General features: G+C 44.8%; 2 protein-coding genes across 10 annotated transcripts in view; one reads left to right on the forward strand and one right to left on the reverse strand.

Moving 5' to 3' along the window:
• The window catches only part of PTPN21 (protein tyrosine phosphatase non-receptor type 21), a 65,894-nt gene that overhangs the window by 28,264 nt on the left and 15,720 nt on the right, over positions 1–21,910 (reverse strand). For all 9 annotated transcript variants that reach the window (XM_005285370.5, XM_005285368.5, XM_065593488.1 and 6 more), the window contains 2 exons: positions 16,379–16,548; positions 10,163–10,260 (listed from right to left, as the gene is read on the reverse strand). In XM_005285370.5, the coding sequence (XP_005285427.1) occupies positions 10,163–10,260; positions 16,379–16,548 (268 nt within the window). The remainder of the gene's footprint in view (positions 1–10,162; positions 10,261–16,378; positions 16,549–21,910) is intronic.
• Positions 2,115–3,952, forward strand: LOC135983184 (myb/SANT-like DNA-binding domain-containing protein 2). The gene is made up of 2 exons (XM_065593491.1): positions 2,115–2,986; positions 3,365–3,952. Exons 1-2 carry the CDS (start codon positions 2,446–2,448, stop codon positions 3,832–3,834), a joined length of 1,011 nt encoding a protein of 336 aa, XP_065449563.1. The 5' UTR covers positions 2,115–2,445; the 3' UTR covers positions 3,835–3,952.

The following is a 21,910-nucleotide window of genomic DNA, read 5'->3' on the forward strand; positions in this document are numbered from 1 at the left end:
GGGAGCTTGAAAAAGTGGCAAGTTTCTAGCGAGACAGCCTTGTGGGTTGGTGCTCTGTAGGAGAGAGGAGAACTGGGAGAACCTAAGATGCTCTAAAAGCTGAAACCTAGGCAAGCAGAAGTTGCTCTAGTTTGTATTTTTGTCTGGTTTCTGAGTTTTGCTGAGGGTTTCCAGGGGGGAGCCCTGCAAGGCTGAAGAGGAGCTCAGGAAGGACAGAAGATGTTGTGTTGATTATCACTATGTTGTTGGACATTATTTATTTGGGGCCTTGATACCCTGGAAGGGGTGGAACTATAGGGAGACCTGGATAAAGGCCAAGTCACCATCGTTAGAGCCCTGCATGGATACAAAAATTTGGATTCATATCCATGGTAACTAAATTGTATCTGACCTAAGATCTGCACTCCACCTTATATAAGGATCTGCATCTGCACTAGCACCCTCTAGAGCAGCGCTTGTCAACTGGGCATCTGTGGCCCCCTGTGAAGCTGCGAGCTGGTTTCAAGGGGTCCAGGGCCCTGCGGGGCTCCGAGCTTCAGCACTACGGGCAGACCCCCTGAAATCGCAACCCTGCTGATTGAGACCCCCTGCATAACAGAGAGCCCAGCACAGATAAAAATTTGGATCTGCATCAAATCTGTAATCCAGAGATGGTACACAAAGATCCGTATCTATGGATGCAGATATCTGTGAATACGAAGCTGTTATCTGCAGATTTTCAGGGTTCTAACCATCGTACCAGATCAATGACATAGCGAGGAGGAGAGCAAGTCAGAGTTGCTGAAATGCCATATCACACCAGGAGGGCGGGGGGTATTCTGTGGTGGTGAGACTTTCTTTCTGTCCTTTTTCTCCTAAAATATCCTACTTAGTCTGTGTTCCTCTTCTGACTGGTCATGTGACACAGTTCAATCACTAATCCTTTTGATCTTAATACTTTAGGAACTCCACTCCTGTTCCTCTCTTTTCATTTGTTATCCCTGCACCCAGTTGTATTCTGGCCCTTGGATTTTCCCTCCCTTCTCCTCCCCTCCCCAGGATTCAAGTAGGCCTGGTCCTGGCTTAAGGCTTCTTTTACTGAGGATGCTGGCTGTCAACATCCAAACCAACACAACTTCCACTGGGTGCAGAAGAATGGGAGGTAGGGAGGAAGGTATCTGTCAGGAAGATGATCACAGCTCCCTGATTCTCTACGGCAGTCCCACTTCTGGTGCAGATTAGAACAGACTAAGGGCTGTTCTGACTAGCTCCACTGGATATGGTCCCATAGAGATTGTACACAAGATAGGGACTGTTGGAACACACTGGACACTTCCCCTCCACACCCTAAAATGATCCCTGTGCTGGGAGACGTGGGGAGTGAGGCCTAGAAGCCAGTTCTGCATGCTCTGTACCTGCTGGAGGCTTCCCCATACTGGGAGTATTCACAGCAGGGACTTAGGGGAGGTTTTGGTTCTCTTTTGGTCACCCAATCAGCCCAAAGGGATCACACAGGGACAGAGAACCTGCCTCTATATCTGGCCCCAGCTGTTGAACAGGAGAAATAAAGTGGGCTAAATACAGAAGACATCAAGAAGGCCAAGGTGTTTAATGTATCTTGCTTCTTTCTTCACTAAAAAGGTAGGTTGTGATCAGATACTTCACACAATTAATATTAACAAGGGGAAAGGAACACAAGCCAAAATGGGGAAAGCACAGGTCAAAGAATATTTAGATAAGATACATGTATTCAAGTCAGCAGGGCCTGGTAAGGAACCAGCTAAAGCAATCTCAGAACTGTTAGTGATTATCTTTGAGAACTTATGGAGGACAGGAAAGCTCCCAGAGGGCTGAAGAAGGGCAAACATAGTACCTATCTTTAAAAAGGAGAACAAAGAGGACACCCAGAGAATTATAGACCGTCTCCTAACTTTGACACCTGGAAAGATACTTTACTGGAACAAATTAATCAACAATCAATTTGTAAGCACCTAGAAGATAACAGGGCTACAAGTAACAGCCAATATGCATTTGTCAACAACAAATCGTGCCAAACAAACCTAATTTCCTTCTCTGTCTGGGGCCTGGTCTACACTACGGGTTTAGGTCGACTTTAGCAGCGTTAAACCGAATTAAGCCTGGACACGTCCACACAACGAGGCCCTTTCTTTCGACTTAAAGGGCCCTTTAAACCGGTTTCTTTACACCACCTCCGACGAGGGGATTAGCGATAAAACCGGCCTTTGCGGGTCGGAATTGGGGTAGTGTGGACGGAATTCGATGTTATTGGCCTCCGGGAGCTATCCCACAGTGCTTCATTGTGACCGCTCTGGACAGCGCTCTCAACTCAGATGCACTGACCAGGTAGACAGGAAAAGACCCGCGAAGGTTTGAATTTCATTTCCTGTTTGCCCAGCGTGGAGAGCACAGGTGACCACGCAGAGCTCATCAGCACAGGTAACCGTCATGGAGTCCTCCCAGGATCGCAAAAGAGCTCCAGCGTGGACCGAACGGGAGGTACGAGATCTGCTCGCCATATGGGGAGATGAAGCAGTGATAGCTGAACTCCGTAGCAGTAAAAGAAATGGAAAAGTATTAGAAAAGATCTCCAAGGCCATGAAGGACCGAGGCCATAACAGGGACACACAGCAGTGCCGCGTGAAAATTAAGGAGCTACGGCAAGCCTACCACAAAGCCAGAGAAGCAAACGGAAGGTCCGGGGCAGAGCCGCAAACTTGCCGCTACTACGCGGAGCTGCATGCCATTCTAGGGGGTGCAGCCACCACTACCCCAACCGTGTGCTATGACTCTCTCACTGGAGAAACACACAGGGAAGACGGTTCGGGGAACGAGGAAGATGACGATGGAGGTACTGTAGGTAGCTCACAGCAGCAAGGAAGCGGAGAAACCGGTTTCCCCAACGGCCAGGATCTGTTTGTGACCCTGGACCTGGAACCAGTAACCCCCGAACTCACCCAAGACCCTCAGGGCACACAGGAGACCTCTGGTGAGTGTAACTTTGTAAATATTTGTAAACATTACAAAAAAAAAAAAAGCAAGCAAGTCTGTTAACGTGTATGGGGATGGAGCGGAAATCCTCCAGGGACATCTCCAGAAAGCTCTCCTGGTTGAAATGGGGTGATTTTATTAAGGGGGACATTCAGAGGCGCCCGTTCCTGCTAGTCTGACCAGAAATGTTCCCTGCTGTTAACCACGCGGTGGGGGGGAGGGGTGAAGTGATCATCCCAGAGAATCGTGTGTGTGTGGGGGGGGGGTGGTTTACTTGTGTTTGTGCCGCATGTTAACCGGGAAACCGCAGCCCCCTCCTTTTACATTGAAACCCCATTTTAAATGGACAACCCAATTCTCCCTTCTCCTCCACCAGCTGCAAATGTTTCTCCTTCGCAGAGGCTCGTGAACATTAGAAAGAGAAAACGTAAGACGAGGGACGAGATGTTCACGGAGCTGCAGATGTCCTCCCACGCTGATAGAGCACAGCAGAATGCGTGGAGGCAGTCAATGTCGGAGATGAGAAAAGCCCAACATGAACGAGAGGAGAGGTGGCGGGCTGAAGACGATAGGTGGCGTCAGCTTGCAGACAGACGGCAAGAGGCAATGCTCCGTCTGCTGGAGCATCAAAGTGATATGCTCGAGCGTATGGTTGAGTTGCAGGAAAGGCAGCAGGAGCAGAGACCGCCGCTACAGCCCCTGTGTAACCAACAGCCCTCCTCCCCAAGTTCCATAGCCTCCTCACCCAGACGCCCAAGAACACGGTGGGGGGGCCTCCGTCCACCCAGTCACTCCACCCCAGATGATCGCCCAAGCATCAGAAGGCTGGGCTTCAATAAGAGTTAAAGTTTTAAAATGCAGTATGTCCTTTTCCATCCCTCCTCCCCCACCCATCCCAGCTACCTTGGCAATTATCCCCCTACCTCTGTAAGGAACTAATAAAGAATGCATGAATGTGAAAAAACAATGACTTTATTGCCTCTGCAAGCGGGAGGGGAGGGGAGGGTGGGGTGGGGTGGTTGGTTTACAGGGAAGTAGAGTGAACCGGGTCGGGGGGGGGGGGGGGGGTTGGAGGGTTCATCAAGGAGAAACAAACAGAAGTTTCACACAGTAGCCTGGCCAGTCACAAAACTCGTTTTCAAAGCTTCTCTGATGCGCACCGCGCCCTGCTGTGCTCCTCTAACCGCCCTGGTGTCTGGCTGCGCGTAATCAGCGGCCAGGCGAGTTGCCTCAACCTCCCACCCCGCCATAAAGGTCTCCCCCTTACTCTCACAGATATTGTGGAGCGCACAGCAAGTAGCAATAACAATGGGGATATTCTTTTCGCTGAGGTCTGAGCGAGTCAGTAAGCTGCGCCAGCGCGCTTTTAAACGTCCAAATGCACATTCCACCACCATTCGGCACTTGCTCAGCCTGTAGTTGAACAGGTCCTGACTCCTGTCCAGGCTGCCTGTGTACGGCTTCATGAGCCATGGCATTAAGGGGTAGGCTGGGTCCCCAAGGATCACGATAGGCATTTCAACATCCCCAATGGTCACTTTCTGGTCCGGGAAGAAAGTCCCTTCCTCCAGCTTTCGAAACAGAGCAGAGTTCCTGAAGACGCGAGCATCATGTACCTTTCCCGGCCATCCCACGTTGATGTTGGTGAAACGTCCCTTGTGATCCACCAGGGCTTGCAGCAGCATTGAAAAGTACCCCTTGCGGTTTACGTAGTCGGTGGCTTGGTGCTCCGGTGACAAGATAGGGATATGGGTTCCGTCTATGGCCCCGCCACAGTTTGGGAATCCCATTTCAGCAAAACCATCCACTATTGACTGCACGTTGCCCAGAGTCACTACCCTTGCTATCACCAGGTCTTTCATTGCCCTGGCAAATTGGATCACAGCAGCCCCCACAGTAGATTTGCCCACTCCAAATTGATTCCCGACTGACCGGTAGCTGTCTGGCGTTGCAAGCTTCCACAGGGCTATCGCCACTCGCTTCTCAACTGTGAGGGCTGCTCTCATCTTGGTATCCTGGCGTTTCAGGGCAGGGGAAAGCAAGTCACAAAGTTCCATGAAAGTGCCCTTACGCATGCGAAAATTTCGCAGCCACTGGGAATCGTCCCATACCTGCAGCACGATGCGGTCCCACCAGTCTGTGCTTGTTTCCCGGGCCCAGAATCGGCGTTCCACGGTATCAACCTGCCCCAGTAACACCATGATTTCCACATTGCTGGGGCCTGTGCCTTGTGAGAGGTCTATGGCCATGTCAATTTCCTCATCACTCTCGTCGCCGTGCTGCAATCGCCTCCTCGCCTGGTCCGGGTTTCGCCTTGGCATGTTCTGGCTCTGCATATACTCCAGGACAATGCGCGTGGTGTTCATAGTGCTCATAATTGCCGCGGTGATCTGAGCGGGCTCCATGATCCCAGTGCTAGCTATGGCGCCTGGTCAGAAAAAAGGCGCGAAAGTAGTATCTGATGGACCAGGAGAAGGAGGGCGGGAGGGAGGGAGGGAGGGAGGGCCGAGTGACGACATGGCGTACAGGTACAGGAACAGGGAGAAACACAAACAACTGTCACACAGAATGGTGCCCCCAAAGATTAAACTGGAAACCCCGGGCTTAGCAGGCCGTTGATTTCACGGAGGAAGGGGAAGCAAATGAACACAGAACAAATCTATTTTTTACATCTTAAGGTGGCAGCCGACGCTGCAGCATGAGTGACAGCCATACCAATACGACGATGATGGGTACCAATCATAAAATACCATCATCTGCCAAAAGGCAAGGGGCTGCTGCTGTGTAGCAATGCAGCCCCACGTCTGCCAGCCCCACGTCCGCCAGCACCCAGCATCGCCCTCGGCCTCTTCTGGGTGCTTAGCAGACAATACTGGGCAATTGGCAGAAAATAGTATATTATGACTGGTAACCGTCATCATCAAAACAGTAGCATGTCTGCCCAGGTGGCCATGATTGACAGCCACACCAATACGATGACGACGGGTACCAATCATAATATACCATCGCCTGGCAAGGGGCTGGTGCAATGCAGCCCTACGGCTGCCAGCCCCACGACTATCACTCATGCTACACTGTCTACCGCCAAAAGGCAGTTAGCAGCTGCTGCTGTGTAGCAATGCAGTCCCACGTCTGCCGGCACCCAGAGGACATATGGTGACGGTGAGCTCAGCTGAGCTGAGCGGGCTCCATGCTTGCCGTGGTATGTTGTCTGCACAGGTAACCCAGGTAAATAGGCGCGAATCTATTGTCTGCCGTTGCTGTGACGAGGGGGGAGGGGCCTGACGACATGTACCCAGAACCGCCCGCGACACTGTTTTGCATCATCCGGGCATTGGGATCTCAACCCAGAATTCAAAGAAAAGGCGCGAACCGCTTCTCGGCTCGAGCTGTGGCGCAAACGTAGTATCTGACGGCCTAGGGGAAGGAGGGAGGGGGGCCGAGTGACGACATGGCGTACAGGCACAGGGAATTAAAATAAAGAACGGTGGCTGTGCATCAGGGAGAGACACAAACAACTGTCACAGACTGGTCCCCCCCAAAGATTAAACTGAAAACCCTGGGTTTAGCAGGCCGTTGATTTGACGGAGGGAGGGGGAAGCAAATGAATACAGAGAAAATCTATTTTTTTACATCTTAAGACGACGGTGCAGCGTGACTGATAGCCCTCGGCATCTTTCTGGGTGCTTGGCAGCAAATACGGGGCGGTGTAGGACGATGGTCTTCAGGCCTATTGCACAATCGGCTGCTCGGGGAAGACTCTGCTAACGTGCGATGACCCGACTTGTAATAGGCCGGCTAACAGTCATAATACACCATTTACTGCCAAAAGGCAAGCCCCACGGCTGCCAGCACCCAGATCGCCGATGAAGGCTACCAGTCTACTGCACCGTCTACCGCCAAAAGGCAGTTAGCAGCTGCTGCTGTGTAGCAATGCAGTCCCACGTCTGCCGGCACCAAGAGGACATATGGTGACGGTGAGCTCAGCTGTGCTGAGCGGGCTCCATGTTGTCTGCACAGGTAACCCAGGTAACCCAGATAAAAAGGCGCGAATCTATTGTCTGCCGTTGCTGTGACGGGGGAGGGAGGGGCCTGACGACATGTACCCAGAACCGCCCGCGACACTGTTTTGCATCATCCGGGCATTGGGATCTCAACCCAGAATTCCAAGGGGCGGCGGAGACTGCGGGAACTGTGGGATAGCTGTGGGATAGCTACCCATAGTGCAATGCTCCGGAAGTCGACGCTAGCCTCGTACTGTGGACGCGGTCTGCCGACTAGAGCACCTAGAGCATTTTATGTGTGGACATACACAATCGGCTGTATACAACCGATTTCAATAAAACCGGCTTCTATAAATTCGAACTAATTTCGTAGTGTAGACATACCCTGGGTTACTGGCCTAATGGATAGGGGGAAGCTGTAGATGTGACGTATCTTGGTTTTAGTAAAGCTTTTAAAATAGTTGCAAGTGACAGTCTCATAAGCAAACTAGGGAAATGTGTTCTAGATTAAATTACTATATGGTAGGTGCTACACTGCTTGAAAGACCATACTCAAAAAGTAGTTACCAATGGTTCGCTATCAAACTGGGGAGATGTATTTAGTGTGGTCCAGCAGCGGTCTGTTCTGGGTCTAATGCTATTCAATATTTTCATCAAGGATTTGGAGAATGGAGTGGGGAATATGCTTAGAAATCTGAAGATGGGAAGGATTGCTAGCACTTTGGAGAACAGGATTAGAATTCAAAATGACCTTGATAAATTGGAGAACTGGTCTGAAATCAACAAGATGAAATCCAATAAAGACAAGTTTAAATAACTTCATCTAGAAAGGAAAAATCAAATGCACAACTACAAAATGGGGAATAACTGCCTATGCAGTAGTACTGCTGAAAAGGATCTGGGGCTAATAGTGGATCACAAATTGAATAGGAGTCAACAGTGTGATGCAGATGCAAAAAAACCACCAAAATCATTCTGGGGTGTATTTACAGGAGTTTCAGCTGTAACGGTCTGCTCTACTAGGCACTGGTGAGGCCTCAGTTGGAGCAACATGTCCAGATCTGGGCACCACACGTTAGGGAAGATGTGGACAAATCTGAAAGTCCAGAAAAAAACAACAAAAACGATAAAGGGCTTAGAAAATCTGACCTATGAGGGAAGGTTCAGAAAACTGGCATGTTTAGTCTTGAGAAAAAGAGACTGGGAGGGGCTCTGATAAAAGTCTTCAAATATGTTTGTTAAGGGCTGTTATACAGATCAATTGTTCTTTTGTGCACTGAAGGTAGGACAAGAAGTAATTGGCTTAATCTGCAGCAAGGGAGATTTAGGTTAGATATTAGGAAAAACTAACTAACTATCAAGATAGTTAAGCTCTGAACAGGCTTCCAAAGGAGGTTGTGGAATTCCTGTCATTGGAGGTTTTAAAGAACAGGTTAGACAAACACCTGTCAGGGATGGCTTAGGTATATTTGGTCCTAACTTGGGGCAGGAAGATGGACTAGATAACCTCTCAAGGTTCCTTCCAGTCCTACATTTCTATAAATATCAGAGAAGCTATAAATTAATCTTCAGGAAAAAAGGTCTCAAGGGACCAGAGCTTCTGCTGAATGTCTGTTCCATATTTTCATATACAAATATAACTCACAAAAATATAGCTCTTATTTAGAAGTCTCACCGAAGAAAAGTACTTAGACAAGTGTCTTTAACTGAGAATGAATAGTATTGTGTGGGCTAGTATTCACATTTAAAGGAGACTTCAGCCATTTTAGATTAAATTAATACTATACTCATGATCAGACTAGTGTTCGGAATGGATTTACTGTTACTATTAAAATCACAAATTGCTGTGGTATTCCTCAGTGGGGACAATGACAAATCACCAACTTGCCAAAATCCAAGTGTGCGTGTTCCTGGTAAAAGCAATTGACCCACCTTATAAGTCACCTTAGTTATCAAGCAATACCAACCCAAAAGATCTACTATTCTACACCGGTTTTTCAGTGTGTTACTAACACATACAATTCCTCTCTTACAACCCTGCCAGATCAAATGAAGAATGCAAAAGTTACAGGATAAAATATTTTCCATCTGAGAAGAGGATTATATTGAGAAAGATTCCCATAAACAACTCACTGAGCAGAGACACATTTATACTCTCCCAAGAGCATAAAATGAGTAAGCAAGAACTTGGTAGATGAAGAGTATTAAAGGGCTAGCCTGCACTACAAAAAACTGATTTTACATACATAAGGTATTTTTAATTCACCCTATTTCACTGGTAAACAAAGCAGAAAAACAGATTCTCTTCTTTAAATGTGATGCTATCAATATGTACACTTAGTTAATTTTTAAAAAATCAACTACAAGTTTCATGTACTACACAAGTCCCCGGCCAATGCTGGTGGTTTTACAAACTATTAGTAATTATATTGGAAGACAAAATGCAAGCAAAGGTTGTGGGAATGGAAGACTACATATAATGAATCTGGTCATGGGGAAGACAGGCAAACTGTTAGTTCTGGGGGTTTCTAGGTTTTTTTAAATATATGTATAACCTATCCAACCTGCCCCCCAACTAGCCAACATTAAATGGCTAATTTCTTGTAGGCATCATGGCAGAAGGGGGTCTTCGGGAGAGATTTGAATGTGGGGTAATGGTCCTGTGGATTAGCTCTGCAAGCACATTACAGGCGTAGGGGGAGTTGGCGCGAGAGACAACATGGAGAAAAGAATATGAGTGTACAGACACATTCTTAATTATTAAAATGCATCCCCCTCTCCTGCTCCTAAACCAACAGGAGGAGATTGCAGCAGTTGAGATGCAATGAGGTCTAGTGGTCTGAGCACATGACTGAGAGCCAGGAACTCCTGGGCCACTGACTCCCTCTTTGGCTTTGGGTAGGTCCCACTGAAGTTAATACAGTTTTGAGGATCAAGCTCTCAATGACCAACTAAGTGCTGAGGCACCATAATCCAGGTGCATTAAATGATTATAAATTCAAAGCAAATATCATGTATTTTACAAAAAAGGCAGGCATAGAGCCACATAACTACATACAGAATATCTACCATAACAGGGGGTGTTCGTGTAAGCAACAAATATAAAATATACATCCAAATATCTCAAGTCACCATCCCTAAAATTTACTTAGTGAAATTCCTTTGTTTACCTTGAACAGCTAAGCCAGCCAGATGAATTGCTTGCTCTAATGTGCAAGGAATGTTTCCCTCCAAGATATCTTTCTTCAGTTGCAAATAATACTGGTATCTACAAAAAAAAAAAAAAAAAATCCACGTCAGCTTTTTCATTTTTGTTTCAGTACAATATAGCCAAAAAATCTTTTGGAAGCCAATGAATTTGCATGCATCGTTCCTTCCAAATCCCCTCCCATTCCCTCACTCTCTCATTATTGAGGAGACCACAATCCTCCTTGTCACTCAGTCCCATAACTTAGTGTTCATCTTCAGCTCCTCCCTCATCCTATAGTGTATCCATATCCTGCCACTTCTTTCAACACATCTCCAAGATCTGATCTCTCCTGCCTGCCCAGACATAAAAAACGTACTCATGTCCTCCTCATCGCGCTATTTAATTCCTATAACCACTTCTTCTCTCGCCTTTCTGACAATCACACCACTTCTCTTCAGGCCATTCAAAACACTGTTGCTGGTCAAAACAATCCCTGATGGTCAATCTGACATCACTCCTCCCTTTGAATCACTTTGATTCTTGCTTCTCCAGTACATCCACTGCAAGCTATATGTCATCCCCTTTAAGGCCGTACATAATCCATTCCCTTCAACCAGGTCTCTCATCCAATTTATCCAACCTGGTCTCTACCTGTGTCATCTCCTCCATTCATCAAGGACCACTTTCCCACAACCACCTTTTTGCATTCTTCCATGCCATTCCCTACGCAGGGAACATGCTTTCTGAGGAAGTCCAGCAAGCCACCAGCCTCTCCACAAAGCACTTCCTTAAAACCTACTACTGCTGTAGTAAAACCTACAGAAACGTAGCCAACTAAAACATTTATTTACTCTGAATATATACATTTTTTTAAAAGTTTAAATGTCCTCATGCGGTACATTAGCCCTTGCTCAATATTGCAAACACTTAAGCATGTGCTCAACTTTACTCACTTGAGCAGTCCCATCTGAAGTCAAGTAAAGCACACAAGTTTTTTCAGCATGAGGGCCTAACTGCATAATTTTATTGGTATTGTCCCTGTCCCCCTAACTGTTTTACAACATCACATTGAACAATAGTTTAAGAGTTCCTGGGGGCATGGATCTTATCTTTTTACATTTCAGGAGGTACATCGTGCCATTAGAAACAATAAATAAATGCAGGTCAGACCAAACACAGGAAAACAGATGTTTTCCATCTTTACCAAAGACTATTAAACACGGCAACCTTAACGTATTCTCTACTATTTTCCCCTCTCCCACAAGAACAGAGCCATGTGCTATATGACAATAAATACCAGTGCTACATAAATCACACACAAACAGAGCTGGGACTAAAATCCTTTGCTCCAAAAACACACACAACCCTTTAGAATCATAGAATGCTACGGTGGGAAGGGACCTCAGGAGCTCATCTAGTCCAACCCCCTGCTCAAAGCAGTGCCAATCCCCAATTAAATCACCCAACAGATTTTTGCCCCATATCCCCCTCAAGGATTGAACTCCCAACCCTGGGTTTAGCAGGCCAATGCTCAAACCACTGAGCTATCCCTCCCCATTTGTGCAAAAGGAAATCACCCTAACCAGGCAGTAGGTTTCTTTTTCTTCCTGCAGGACACCTGCTAAAGGAATATATGATGCTCATACAACTACCCCATCTTATTATGGGCAACTTCCCTCAAATGTGGGCCTTGCACTCCCTTGGATATGCCAAATATACAGGGCTGGCCTTACCATGAGGTGAACTGAGGCAGCCACCTCAGGTGCCAGACTGTGTGGGGGGGTGCCATTAGGACCTGAAGCAAGATGGGGATGGGGGTCTCCCGGGGGAGACCCCGTGACTGAGGGGTGTACTGCCAGGGGGCAGCACCCCAGATAAAGGGGCACTGGAGTCCAGGGAGGGACACGGGGGCCAAGTGGCAGCGGGATACCAGCCTGAAGAGGGCGCTCCAAGGCTGGAAATGAGCTAATTCCTGAGACACCCCTGCGGCGCCTCCTGCTGGTTAAGTCCCACATCGCTACACCATCCAACACATTACTAGCATGAAATCCCCAATGGTGACAAAGTGGAGAGGCCATGGCTTATGTACTCAAAAACCCAGAATGCTGTATACTGTTTTTGTTGCAAACTCTTCCAGTCTAATGTTCCAGCCACATTGTGTTCTACAAGAACAAAGGACTGGAAAAATCTGGCTAGAAATCTGACATGCCATGAGAAGGCAGCACATCACCAGAGAGCATTCCATAGGTGGAAAGAGCTTGAGATGAGACTAAGGTTAAAGGCTACCATAGATGATCAGCATCAAGAGAAGATTGCATCAGAGTCTCTTTACTGGCAAAGTGTTCTGAAAAGGCTCATTGCCATTGTGAGAATGCTTGCTGCCCAAAACCTAGCACTGTGTGGCACATTAGAGCAGCTGTATGTGCCAAACAATGGAAACTTCCTTAAAATTGTGGAGCTGATGGCTGAGTTTGATGCTATACTCCAGGAGCATCTAAGAAGAGTCACCACCCAAGAAACGTACACACCCCAATTCAAAATGAGATCATACAGTTAATGGCAACAAAAGTCAAACAGAAGATTGTGGCAGATCTGAAGTCAGAAAGATATTACTCGGTTATTCTGGACTGCATACCTGACATCAGCCATATGGAATAAATGACTTTAATGGTGCCTTTTGTAACAACAAAACCTAGTGAAAATGTCCCTGCAATGGTGACTGTTAGAGCATTTTCTAGAATTTATTGACATTGAAGATACTACAGGAGCTGGTCTGACAAATTCCAGCTTTTTAAGAAGCATAGATACGGGAATTGCGATAGCTGACATGAGAGGTCAGGGCTACGATAATGGTGCCAACATGAGAGGAAAGAACAGAAGAGTGCAGACACGGATCCAAGAGTTAAACCCTCGAGCTTTTTTTGTCCCATACAGTTCTCATTCATTGAAATTAGTGGTCAGTGATGCAGCATCAGCTTCTAGGGAGGCTGCTGAATTTTTTAATGTAATTCAAAGCATCTATGTATTTTTCTCTGCATCAACTCATCGATGGCAAAGTTTGAAGCAATATCTGGGAACATCCTCTCTGACACTGAAACCACTGAGTGCCACATGATGGGAATGTTGAGTGGAGGCGATAAAGCCTATCAAACACCAAATTGGGAAGATAGATGATGCCATAGTTGCCATTATAGAGGATAATGCTATGACAGGAACTGTTCGTGGGAGAACAATGGCAGAGGGAAATGGAATCACCAGAAACATACATAACTTCAAATTTCTGTGTGGGCTTAGTGTTGTGGCATGACATACTGTTTGAAATAAATGTTGTAAGCAAGAGACTCCAAGGTATTGACCTTGATATCTGGAGCAATGGAACAACTGGACAAAGCAAAGTCATACCTACAGTCTTACCGGTCAGATGAGGGATTTCAAAACGTTCTGAAGAGTGCACAGAAGCTGGCAGAGGAACTTCACACTGAAACTATTTTCCCACCCATTCAAGAGTCGCCGAAGAAGATGACATTTTGATTACGAGGCACGGGATAATCCCATAAGAGACCCCAAACAACAATTCAAAGTTGAATTCCTTAACCAAGCACTAGATTGTACAATACAGTCAGTTGAAGAACATTTCATGCAGCTCACGGAACACAGCAGTATATTTGGGATGTTGTAGGATATTCCAAAACTCCTCACTATACCTGAAGAAGACCTACACCAGCACTGCAGGGCACTAGAGACAGTGTTGACACACGATGACATGAGCGATACTGATGCGAGTGATTTAGGTGATGAACTGAAAGCCCATTCACGATACATTTCAGCAGAATCAACTCCAAAGGCTGTTCTAGAATATATATATATATATATATACACACACACACACACACACACACACACACACACAAGATGACCACCCTCTTTCCAAATACTTTTGTTGCTCTGTGCATACTTCTAACACTTCGTGTAACAGTTGCCACTGGAGAACGCAGCTTCTCCAAGCTGAAGTTAATAAAAAACACATCTACGCTCCACAATGACACAGGAGAGGCTGGTCGGCCTTGCAACCATCTCAATAGAGCATGAGCTGGCCCAAACTGTGGACCTTCAGCAGGAAGCAGTTCAAATCTTTGCAACCAAGAAGGCACGGAAAATACCACTTTGATTATTCAAACACATAAAAATGCCAGTGTTTATTATGCAGACAAGAAAAGTTAACTTTCAAATGCCTGAATAGCAAATGTAAGTGTTACTTAAAATTTTTGAACAAGGCATTTTAAGTTGTTAGTTCTCCTTTATTGGGGTAGGTAGCAAAGCAGTACCATGAGAGGAGTAGAACAGGAAGAAGGCAGAATTGAGACCTTTCAAAGTTTTGGCCCAGGCGAGGAGGTATGGGGCGTCATTTGCGCTCCCCTCCTCAGGTGCCAAAATGTTGTGAGCCAGCCCTGCAAATATACCACTTGTTTAACACTCTTTGGACCAGATTCTGGTATAGAGCAGGAGTAAGTAACTCCAAGAACTTCTCTGAAGTTAATTCCCATCTTAACTGATGTGAATTAGATAACAATCTAGTCCTTTATATCTAGCTGCCCACAGTATAGGAACACAGAGTTTGCACCTGAACTCGGGTCTCATGCATGGCAGTATATTGCAACGTTACTGAGCTATTGCACTAGAAAGTTTACAGCTTCTGTGTCTGCTAAGAATGTCTATATTAGAAATACTGGCAGTTTCATTCCACTGAATTAGAAAACTGCCTAATCGAAGTGAAAGCTTTTAATATTTTGATCTTGCTGAAACAATTCCTGATACGTCAACCTGTGGAATCCTATACCAAGCTTAGGACCTAATCCAATACCTGTTAAAGTTGATGGAAATACTCCATGTCTTGGAGTTGGATCAGGCCCTTACAAACCTGGAAAACAACTGAAAAACAGCCCACTATGCATTTTAACCTTTTATAAAGAAAACAAGCGTACAGCTTTTCCCATGGAAAATGAGAACCAAAGTCAACAGGACTTGTACTGCACTGTATAATATGGTGGAGCTGCAGGATGTATTCTGAGACACCCCACTGCATTAAAGCACAGCAGCCTGTAGTTAACGTTGTGACAGTTCTCAGGGTAACCAGGACTGAGAGTCATCTTGTTACCCCTCTGCCTTCAGTGTGTGAGGGAGTCTTGCTTGTGCTTAACTGGTTGTCAGCTCCCTGAAAACACAAGCCTATTAGCCACCCAAGCACTCTCATCTGGGCTGATATTCACCATATGAAGAGCTGATCAGTGAACATGCTGAACTGGATTCTCCTTTACAATGAACAGCACTTCCTGGCACTTGTGCCTGTGATCAGTGAATTCACAAAGCAACAGTGGAAATGGATGCACAATTTCCTATCTGATCTCCATCTTTATTGTCTATAATCACACTCAGCCTTAGATGGGACTTTGCAAATATGGTTTACGAATACCAGAGTGTGCTGACAACAGGACAACTTGCCTCTATCAGCTCTTCAGGTAGTAAGTGTTGGATTGGTTTCCTGAAGCAAAGTATTCCTCTGAAAGAAAAGCCTATAATAATTTAAAGGCTGATCGTGCAAGCATGTCTGTGAGTAACTTTACTAGGCTCCAATGGACTCATAAGGTCGTTGGGAAAATTCATCCCAAGAGTAACTCCATTATTATATAGCAGGGATTGGCAACCTTTGGCACACGGCCCATCAGGGAAATCTGCTGGCGGGCCGGCCTGGCCCGTTTACCTGCCGTGTCTGCAGGTTCGGCCGATCGCGGCTCCCACCGGCTGCAGTTTGCCATTCTAGGCCAATGGGGGCTGCGGGAAGCGGCAGCCGGCACATCCCTCGGCCCACGCCGCGTCCCGCAGCCCCCATTGGCCTGGAACGGCAAACCGCGGCCAGTGGGAGCCGCGATCGGCCGAACCTGTGGTCGCTGCAGATAAAGAAACAGTCCCAGCCCGCCAGCAGATTTCCTTGACGGGCCGTGTGCCAAAGGTTGCCGATCCCTGTTATATAGTCTAAATACACTAAAAGGATAATAAATGCCACAGTTTGGGCACAGTTTCTGCCTTAAGTCTGCATTTCCATTTTTAAAAAGGTTGGAAATCAGGCAATTATGTCTATTTTAAGAAGATTCATAGGTTAGAATGTTAAAAGCTGAATTTAAAAACATGTGCAGTTTACCTGGTAATCTCCTGCTGAAGCTGAGAAACAGTAGGCACATAAAACACCACTCCAAAATATACCGTCGGCTCCAAAGCATATTTGTCCAGTTGCTTTTTTAGAGGCTTGTCCAAATCTACCCACCGGCGCTGGTTCTGCTTATTGTAATACCACAGACTGAAATAAGTAATCTGAAAAAGAGGGAAACAATTCAATGATCAAATCATGTCAGTATTGCAATACCAAATAAAGTGCATATATCGTAAACCTGGCACTGTCTCCATCTTCACAAAAGGCTAGAGATACAGGATTAAAAACAGTTTAACACAGCTTTATAAACCTATAGTCTTAGGATTCAAAACTACCAGGAGCATTAAAATATTTTTAACAGTAATAGCATGCCATATTAAATATTTCAAACAACAAAACAAACCCAGGTAGTTGAAGAAAACACTTTTGGCTGCCTAATATATAAATTAACAGCCCTATTCCCAAAACACCACCAGCTTTTATTATTGTGAGCATTCTCGTTGACTTTGATAAGACTATTCACATAAGTAAATAATATTCTTGGTAGTAAAAGTTTACATTTCATGATGCAGCATTAACTTCATGATGCAGAATCAGACTCACTCAAATCTAAGTTTCACACCATACAAGAAGTGATCAATAATGTCTGATTTGGCAGTCTTTATTCCTGTGAGTAAAGATTTCAGAATTGAGTCCTCGATGAGCACGGACATGGGTATAAAATGTCAATCTAAAAATCAGACAAGCCATCAGTACTTTTATTAGAATAGTGATTAATATAAAGCATCAATGTTGTGCATTGGTATCAGTGGCAGTAAGGAATTTCCCCAAGTGGTTTATACACATGCACTGTTATAGATGGTGCAGGTAGAAACACCTATAGACTGCCTAACACTTTTCTTTAAAAGACCACGTTTCCAGTTCCTTATAACTTTGCAATGTTAACTGCCAGGGCTGAAACATCCTATGCCAAGAGTCTGCCTCAAGTTGATTTCCCCCATCCTCCCCATACTAAAAGGGTCAGTCATTTCTGAGAATGGGAGTAGGAAAAAACGTGTTTGCCCATGTTCAAAGAATGTGTAAAACTGTTTCACTGGAAAGCTTTAGAACCTCCATGCTTTGGAGCAGGGACTTGAAATTTGTCCAGGGTGTTGACTTGGTGTCAGATGTGCCTTTTGTGGTTGTGCTAATGGATGGGGGACTCACCCAGGATGTAGGAAACCCCCAGTTCAAGCCCCACTTTTCTTGAGGGAGAGAAGTGATTTGAACAGGGATCTGTTACCTCTGAGGCGATTGCTCTAGCCACTGGACTTTAGGATACTCTTATATGGGTCTCCGTCAGTCTCTCCTATTGAAGTTGTTAGTTAACTAACTGAATAACTAAATATTAATTAGGCAAGTGAAGAGTTAAATAACTCTATAACCTAATAGATAGGGCAATGGCTCTCAACCTTTCCAGATGACTGTACCCCTTTCAAGAATCTGAATTCTCATGTACCCCCAAGTTTCACCTCACTTAAAAAATTTACAAAATCAGACAAAAATACAAAAGTGTCACAGCACACTATTACTGAAGAATTGCTTACACTCTCATTTTTACCATAGAATTATAAAATAAATCAACTGGAATATAAATGTTGTATTTACATTTCAGTGCATAGTATGCAGAGCAATATAAACAAATCATTGTCTATGAAATTTTAGTTTGCATTAACTTTGTTAGTGCTTTTATGTAGCCTGTTGTAAAACTAGGCAAATATCTAGATGAGTTGAAGTACCCCCTGGAATACCTTTTAGTACCCCCAGGGATACATGTACCCCTGGTTGAGAACCACTGAGTTAGGGCACTCACCTGAGAAGTGGCTGATCCCTGTTCAAATCCCTTCTCCCCCTCAGAAGGAGTGGGGACTTGAATCCAGGATCTCCCACATCCTGGGTGAGTACACTATCGACTGACTAGGCTAAAACTTATCAAGAAAGGCCTCCTCCCCCAACTGTTTTGTTCCTGGCCCCTCATGCAATTTAGGAATGCCTATCTTCCCTGGTTCTTGGATCACTAGCAGAGATCGATGCCACACTGCAGCCTACATTTAAGAGCCTCTCTCTGTGACAGGACTGCGGTCTGCACACACCCCTGCGGTCAGCATCTCCCATTGGCTAGCTTAGTTGGCTCCCTACATAGTATGCTGGCTTTGCGGATTGCAGTGCGAGATGCCTCTCTCTCCCCATTCATTGTACAGGGTGCCTAGGTGCCTAATTCATGCTTTGCAGATTGCAGTGATATTCTGTGATTTTCTAGGGATCTAAAAGTCAGGGGCTGCGATGCTCAGAATCATAATGCCGAAGTCCCTTTGAGGGTCTGGACGTAAGGTACTAGGATGAAAGCACCCTAGAAAAACCTCAGGAAGATGATAATTTTGGGTTCAGTGCAGTGTTTGGATGGTGTGCAATAAACACCACACAGGGACGAAGCCACACACTGAATGAAGAGGATAAAAAAAAAAAAAAGTATTGAACAGCTACCCATTGAATGACCCCATCAATGTCCATTGGGCACTGAATAAGGCATGGATCCTATGAAAAAAAGTGTTGATGATCATGTAATTAAAGGGGTTTTCTATACAAACAGCTAGACCAGGCAACCTATGGCACGTGTGCCGAAGGCGGCACATGAGGTGATTTTCAGTGGCACTCACACTGCCCAGGTCCTGGACATCGGTCCGGGGGGCTCTGCATTTTAATTTAATTTTAAATGAAGCTTCTTAAACATTTTAAAAACCTTATTTACTTTACATATAACAATAGTTTAGTTATATATTATAGACTTATAGCGAGAGACCTTCTAAAAACGTTAAAATGTATTACTGGCACACGAAACCTTACATTAGAGAATAAATGAAGACTTGGCACACCACTTCTGAAAGGTTGCCGACCCCTGAGCTAGACCATAGCAAGTGGGGATGTGAAAGTGCCCCGCATTAGCCTAGAGCGGACTAAATGTCTGTGTGCACCCTGCAGATGCGCATAGGCTTTGACGGAGACTCGCATCAGCAAGGTACATAAAGACAGGTGGTGTACTGCAAGCTAGTATGGGGTAGAGCCACAGCCCAGCTTGCCATGGTCTAATTGTTTGTATAGACATGCTCACTGACTACATACTATAATGTGCACACACAAGGAGCGGAATTAAAGTTACAAGGGCAACCTTAATTATAGCATTTCCTAACTTCTGACTGTTAGAATTTGCTACTTAACATCCTTTTATGTAAAATTACATTAAAACAAAGTAAGGTAGGTGAACTACAGGAATACAACTACAATAATGTAGACTCATACCTCAATTAAAGTTGAAGTATAGGCCAAGAGCTGCCAGATCGCACCTGCTGCTGTGAAAAGCTTGTGTATATAAGCCTATTCTTACTACTGGTCCAGTCCATCTGCCCAAGTACTAATGCATTTAGCTGGCCTAGCAATTATAGTAACAGCTAGGGGCTACCACTAATCTTTAGGATCAGTGCAATGTTTAAAGCTGGACATTGAAACCTAACAGTATTTTGGTCACCACTACTGAACCAATGCAGCCTACTGTCAAAATGTGTGTGTGTCTGTCTGTGTCCCGATCTCCCCGAATCATATGAACATTTATGAAAACTGACCCAATGGGTATATGTGACAATGCCTAGAAAACCATTTGACTTGGTTTGATCTGTAGACTTAATCTAAGCCATGAAAAAGAAAATGGATTGTAATTTAAAGGGGGATGGGGGACAGGGGGGCTTGAGATTTGGGCTAAATATGCCAAAAATTTCAAACCTGTCAGACTCAAAATAGGCACCTAAATCTATATTGAATAAGTATCTTGGTTTTTCGGAGGTGCTGACTGCCTCAAGTTTTCACTCCGTTTCTTTAAAAAGCAGGCCACTTATGTTGTTGCATAAAAACAGATCGAAGTTATGACCACAAATAAGGAAATGTGTCCACTCTTAAATATGATTGAGTGTAATTGTGTGCATTTAAATAACCTTCCCCCCCCCCAAAAAAAATGTTTACACTTGAATGCCAAGAATAAACAGATTAAAGGCAAATAAAACACTGTGTGACAAATCCTGTCTTCTGATTCACAGGCAAGCCTTCTTTTGGCTTCAAGGGTAGCATTTGGCCCTATGAATTCTCAGCAGAGGTAGTGCACTCTGGAATACTGGTGCCGATTAAAATAGAATCATTTTTTACTCGTTGCTAAAAGTCTGTTAATAGTAGCACAAGACATTACACAATCCTAAAAAAAGTGACATGACATAATTCTTAAAATATGTTAAGCTTCTGAGATTAACACTGTAGTGAAGTTTGTTTATTATAGCAACTTATTTGTCATTTATCTCCTGGGCAGAAAATCAAACCTGGATAAAAAGAACTGTAGAATTTCTACTTAATTACTTTCCAGCTAATTACTTTCTGCATTATAGAAAAGAAATAGCTGGTCTCTTATATAATTGTGGAACCACTGGGAAAAATAAAAAGCATAGTACAATAAAAGGAACTAATAAAATAGGTCTAGATTTTGGAATTTGGAAACCAAAATTTTAGGCGGGAAAAGGTTGCTTCTATCGCCTAGATGCATGCCACCTTGCTTTGAGGCAATCAGACTTCACAAGCTAAGCAGCTGGGTTTGGTCAGTATTTGCATGGGAGACAGAGGAAGAGAGACAGTTCTGATGATATAGTAGGTCGTGATCTACTGTACCTTCTCTGTCAGTAGAATATTAACGGTGCTAAAAGGCAAGGTCTTGTTGGAGGTTGTTCCTTGTACATGAAATATAAACCCGAGGTCTCACTCACTTGATGGTCTCTTAAGAAACCACAGGAAAAACTGAGCTTGAGTCTTAGTGCTCTAGCCAAATTCCAATTCTGGTCATTTCATTCTGCCTACCTCAGTTCCCCCTGTAGTGTCAGCTGGAAGCCATAGTCTTCCCCTTCTGTCCTAAACTGCTGTGTACTGTTGCTGTTAATCAGCTGCTGCCTTTCATTTAAGTGGTTCAAACTCCTCCCTAATTTAATTCCATTGACTTCAATGGAGTCATACCGGGGTGAATTAGGCTGAGTTTATAGATCAGCTTAAATTTGTAAAGCATTGTGGAATCCTTCAAGATGAAAGCTGCTTTATGGAGGTTATTTATCTTTATCGTGTGGGAGAATACATTTTAGTACAATATCTTGAGGTCACTGCTAGTCTGCGTTTGTGCTGTCTGAAGAGGATCTTATAAAGATAATTTGTCAGTAACTGGAAATGTAAGCTTCCCTCGCATGAACTCTGCAACTCTTGCTGTGACCCCAGGATTACATCTTACCATGATCTCTGGATTTGATTTTACATCTCAAGAGAATCTAAAGGAAAGTACCAAGAAAAGCTTTGTTTCTCAAGACTTTTCAATCCGGTTCTGCTGTTGCCTCTGAAGGTTTCTTTAATAGGTACCAGGTGTTATGCTGCTGCAAACATACTAATAACATTATAAATTCCCCATCTGTC

Source organism: Chrysemys picta, chromosome 4 (assembly GCF_011386835.1).
Source record: "Chrysemys picta bellii isolate R12L10 chromosome 4, ASM1138683v2, whole genome shotgun sequence".
Taxonomy (NCBI): Eukaryota; Metazoa; Chordata; order Testudines; family Emydidae; genus Chrysemys; species Chrysemys picta.

Excerpts from the sequence above, each read along its gene's own strand:
- LOC135983184 (XM_065593491.1), top strand. The coding sequence starts at position 2,446 with ATGGAGTCCTCCCAGGATCGCAAAAGAGCTCCAGCGTGGACCGAACGG. Across the intron at positions 2,987-3,364 it reads GGGCACACAGGAGACCTCTG|CTGCAAATGTTTCTCCTTCG; the intron begins GTGAGTGTAACT and ends CTCCTCCACCAG.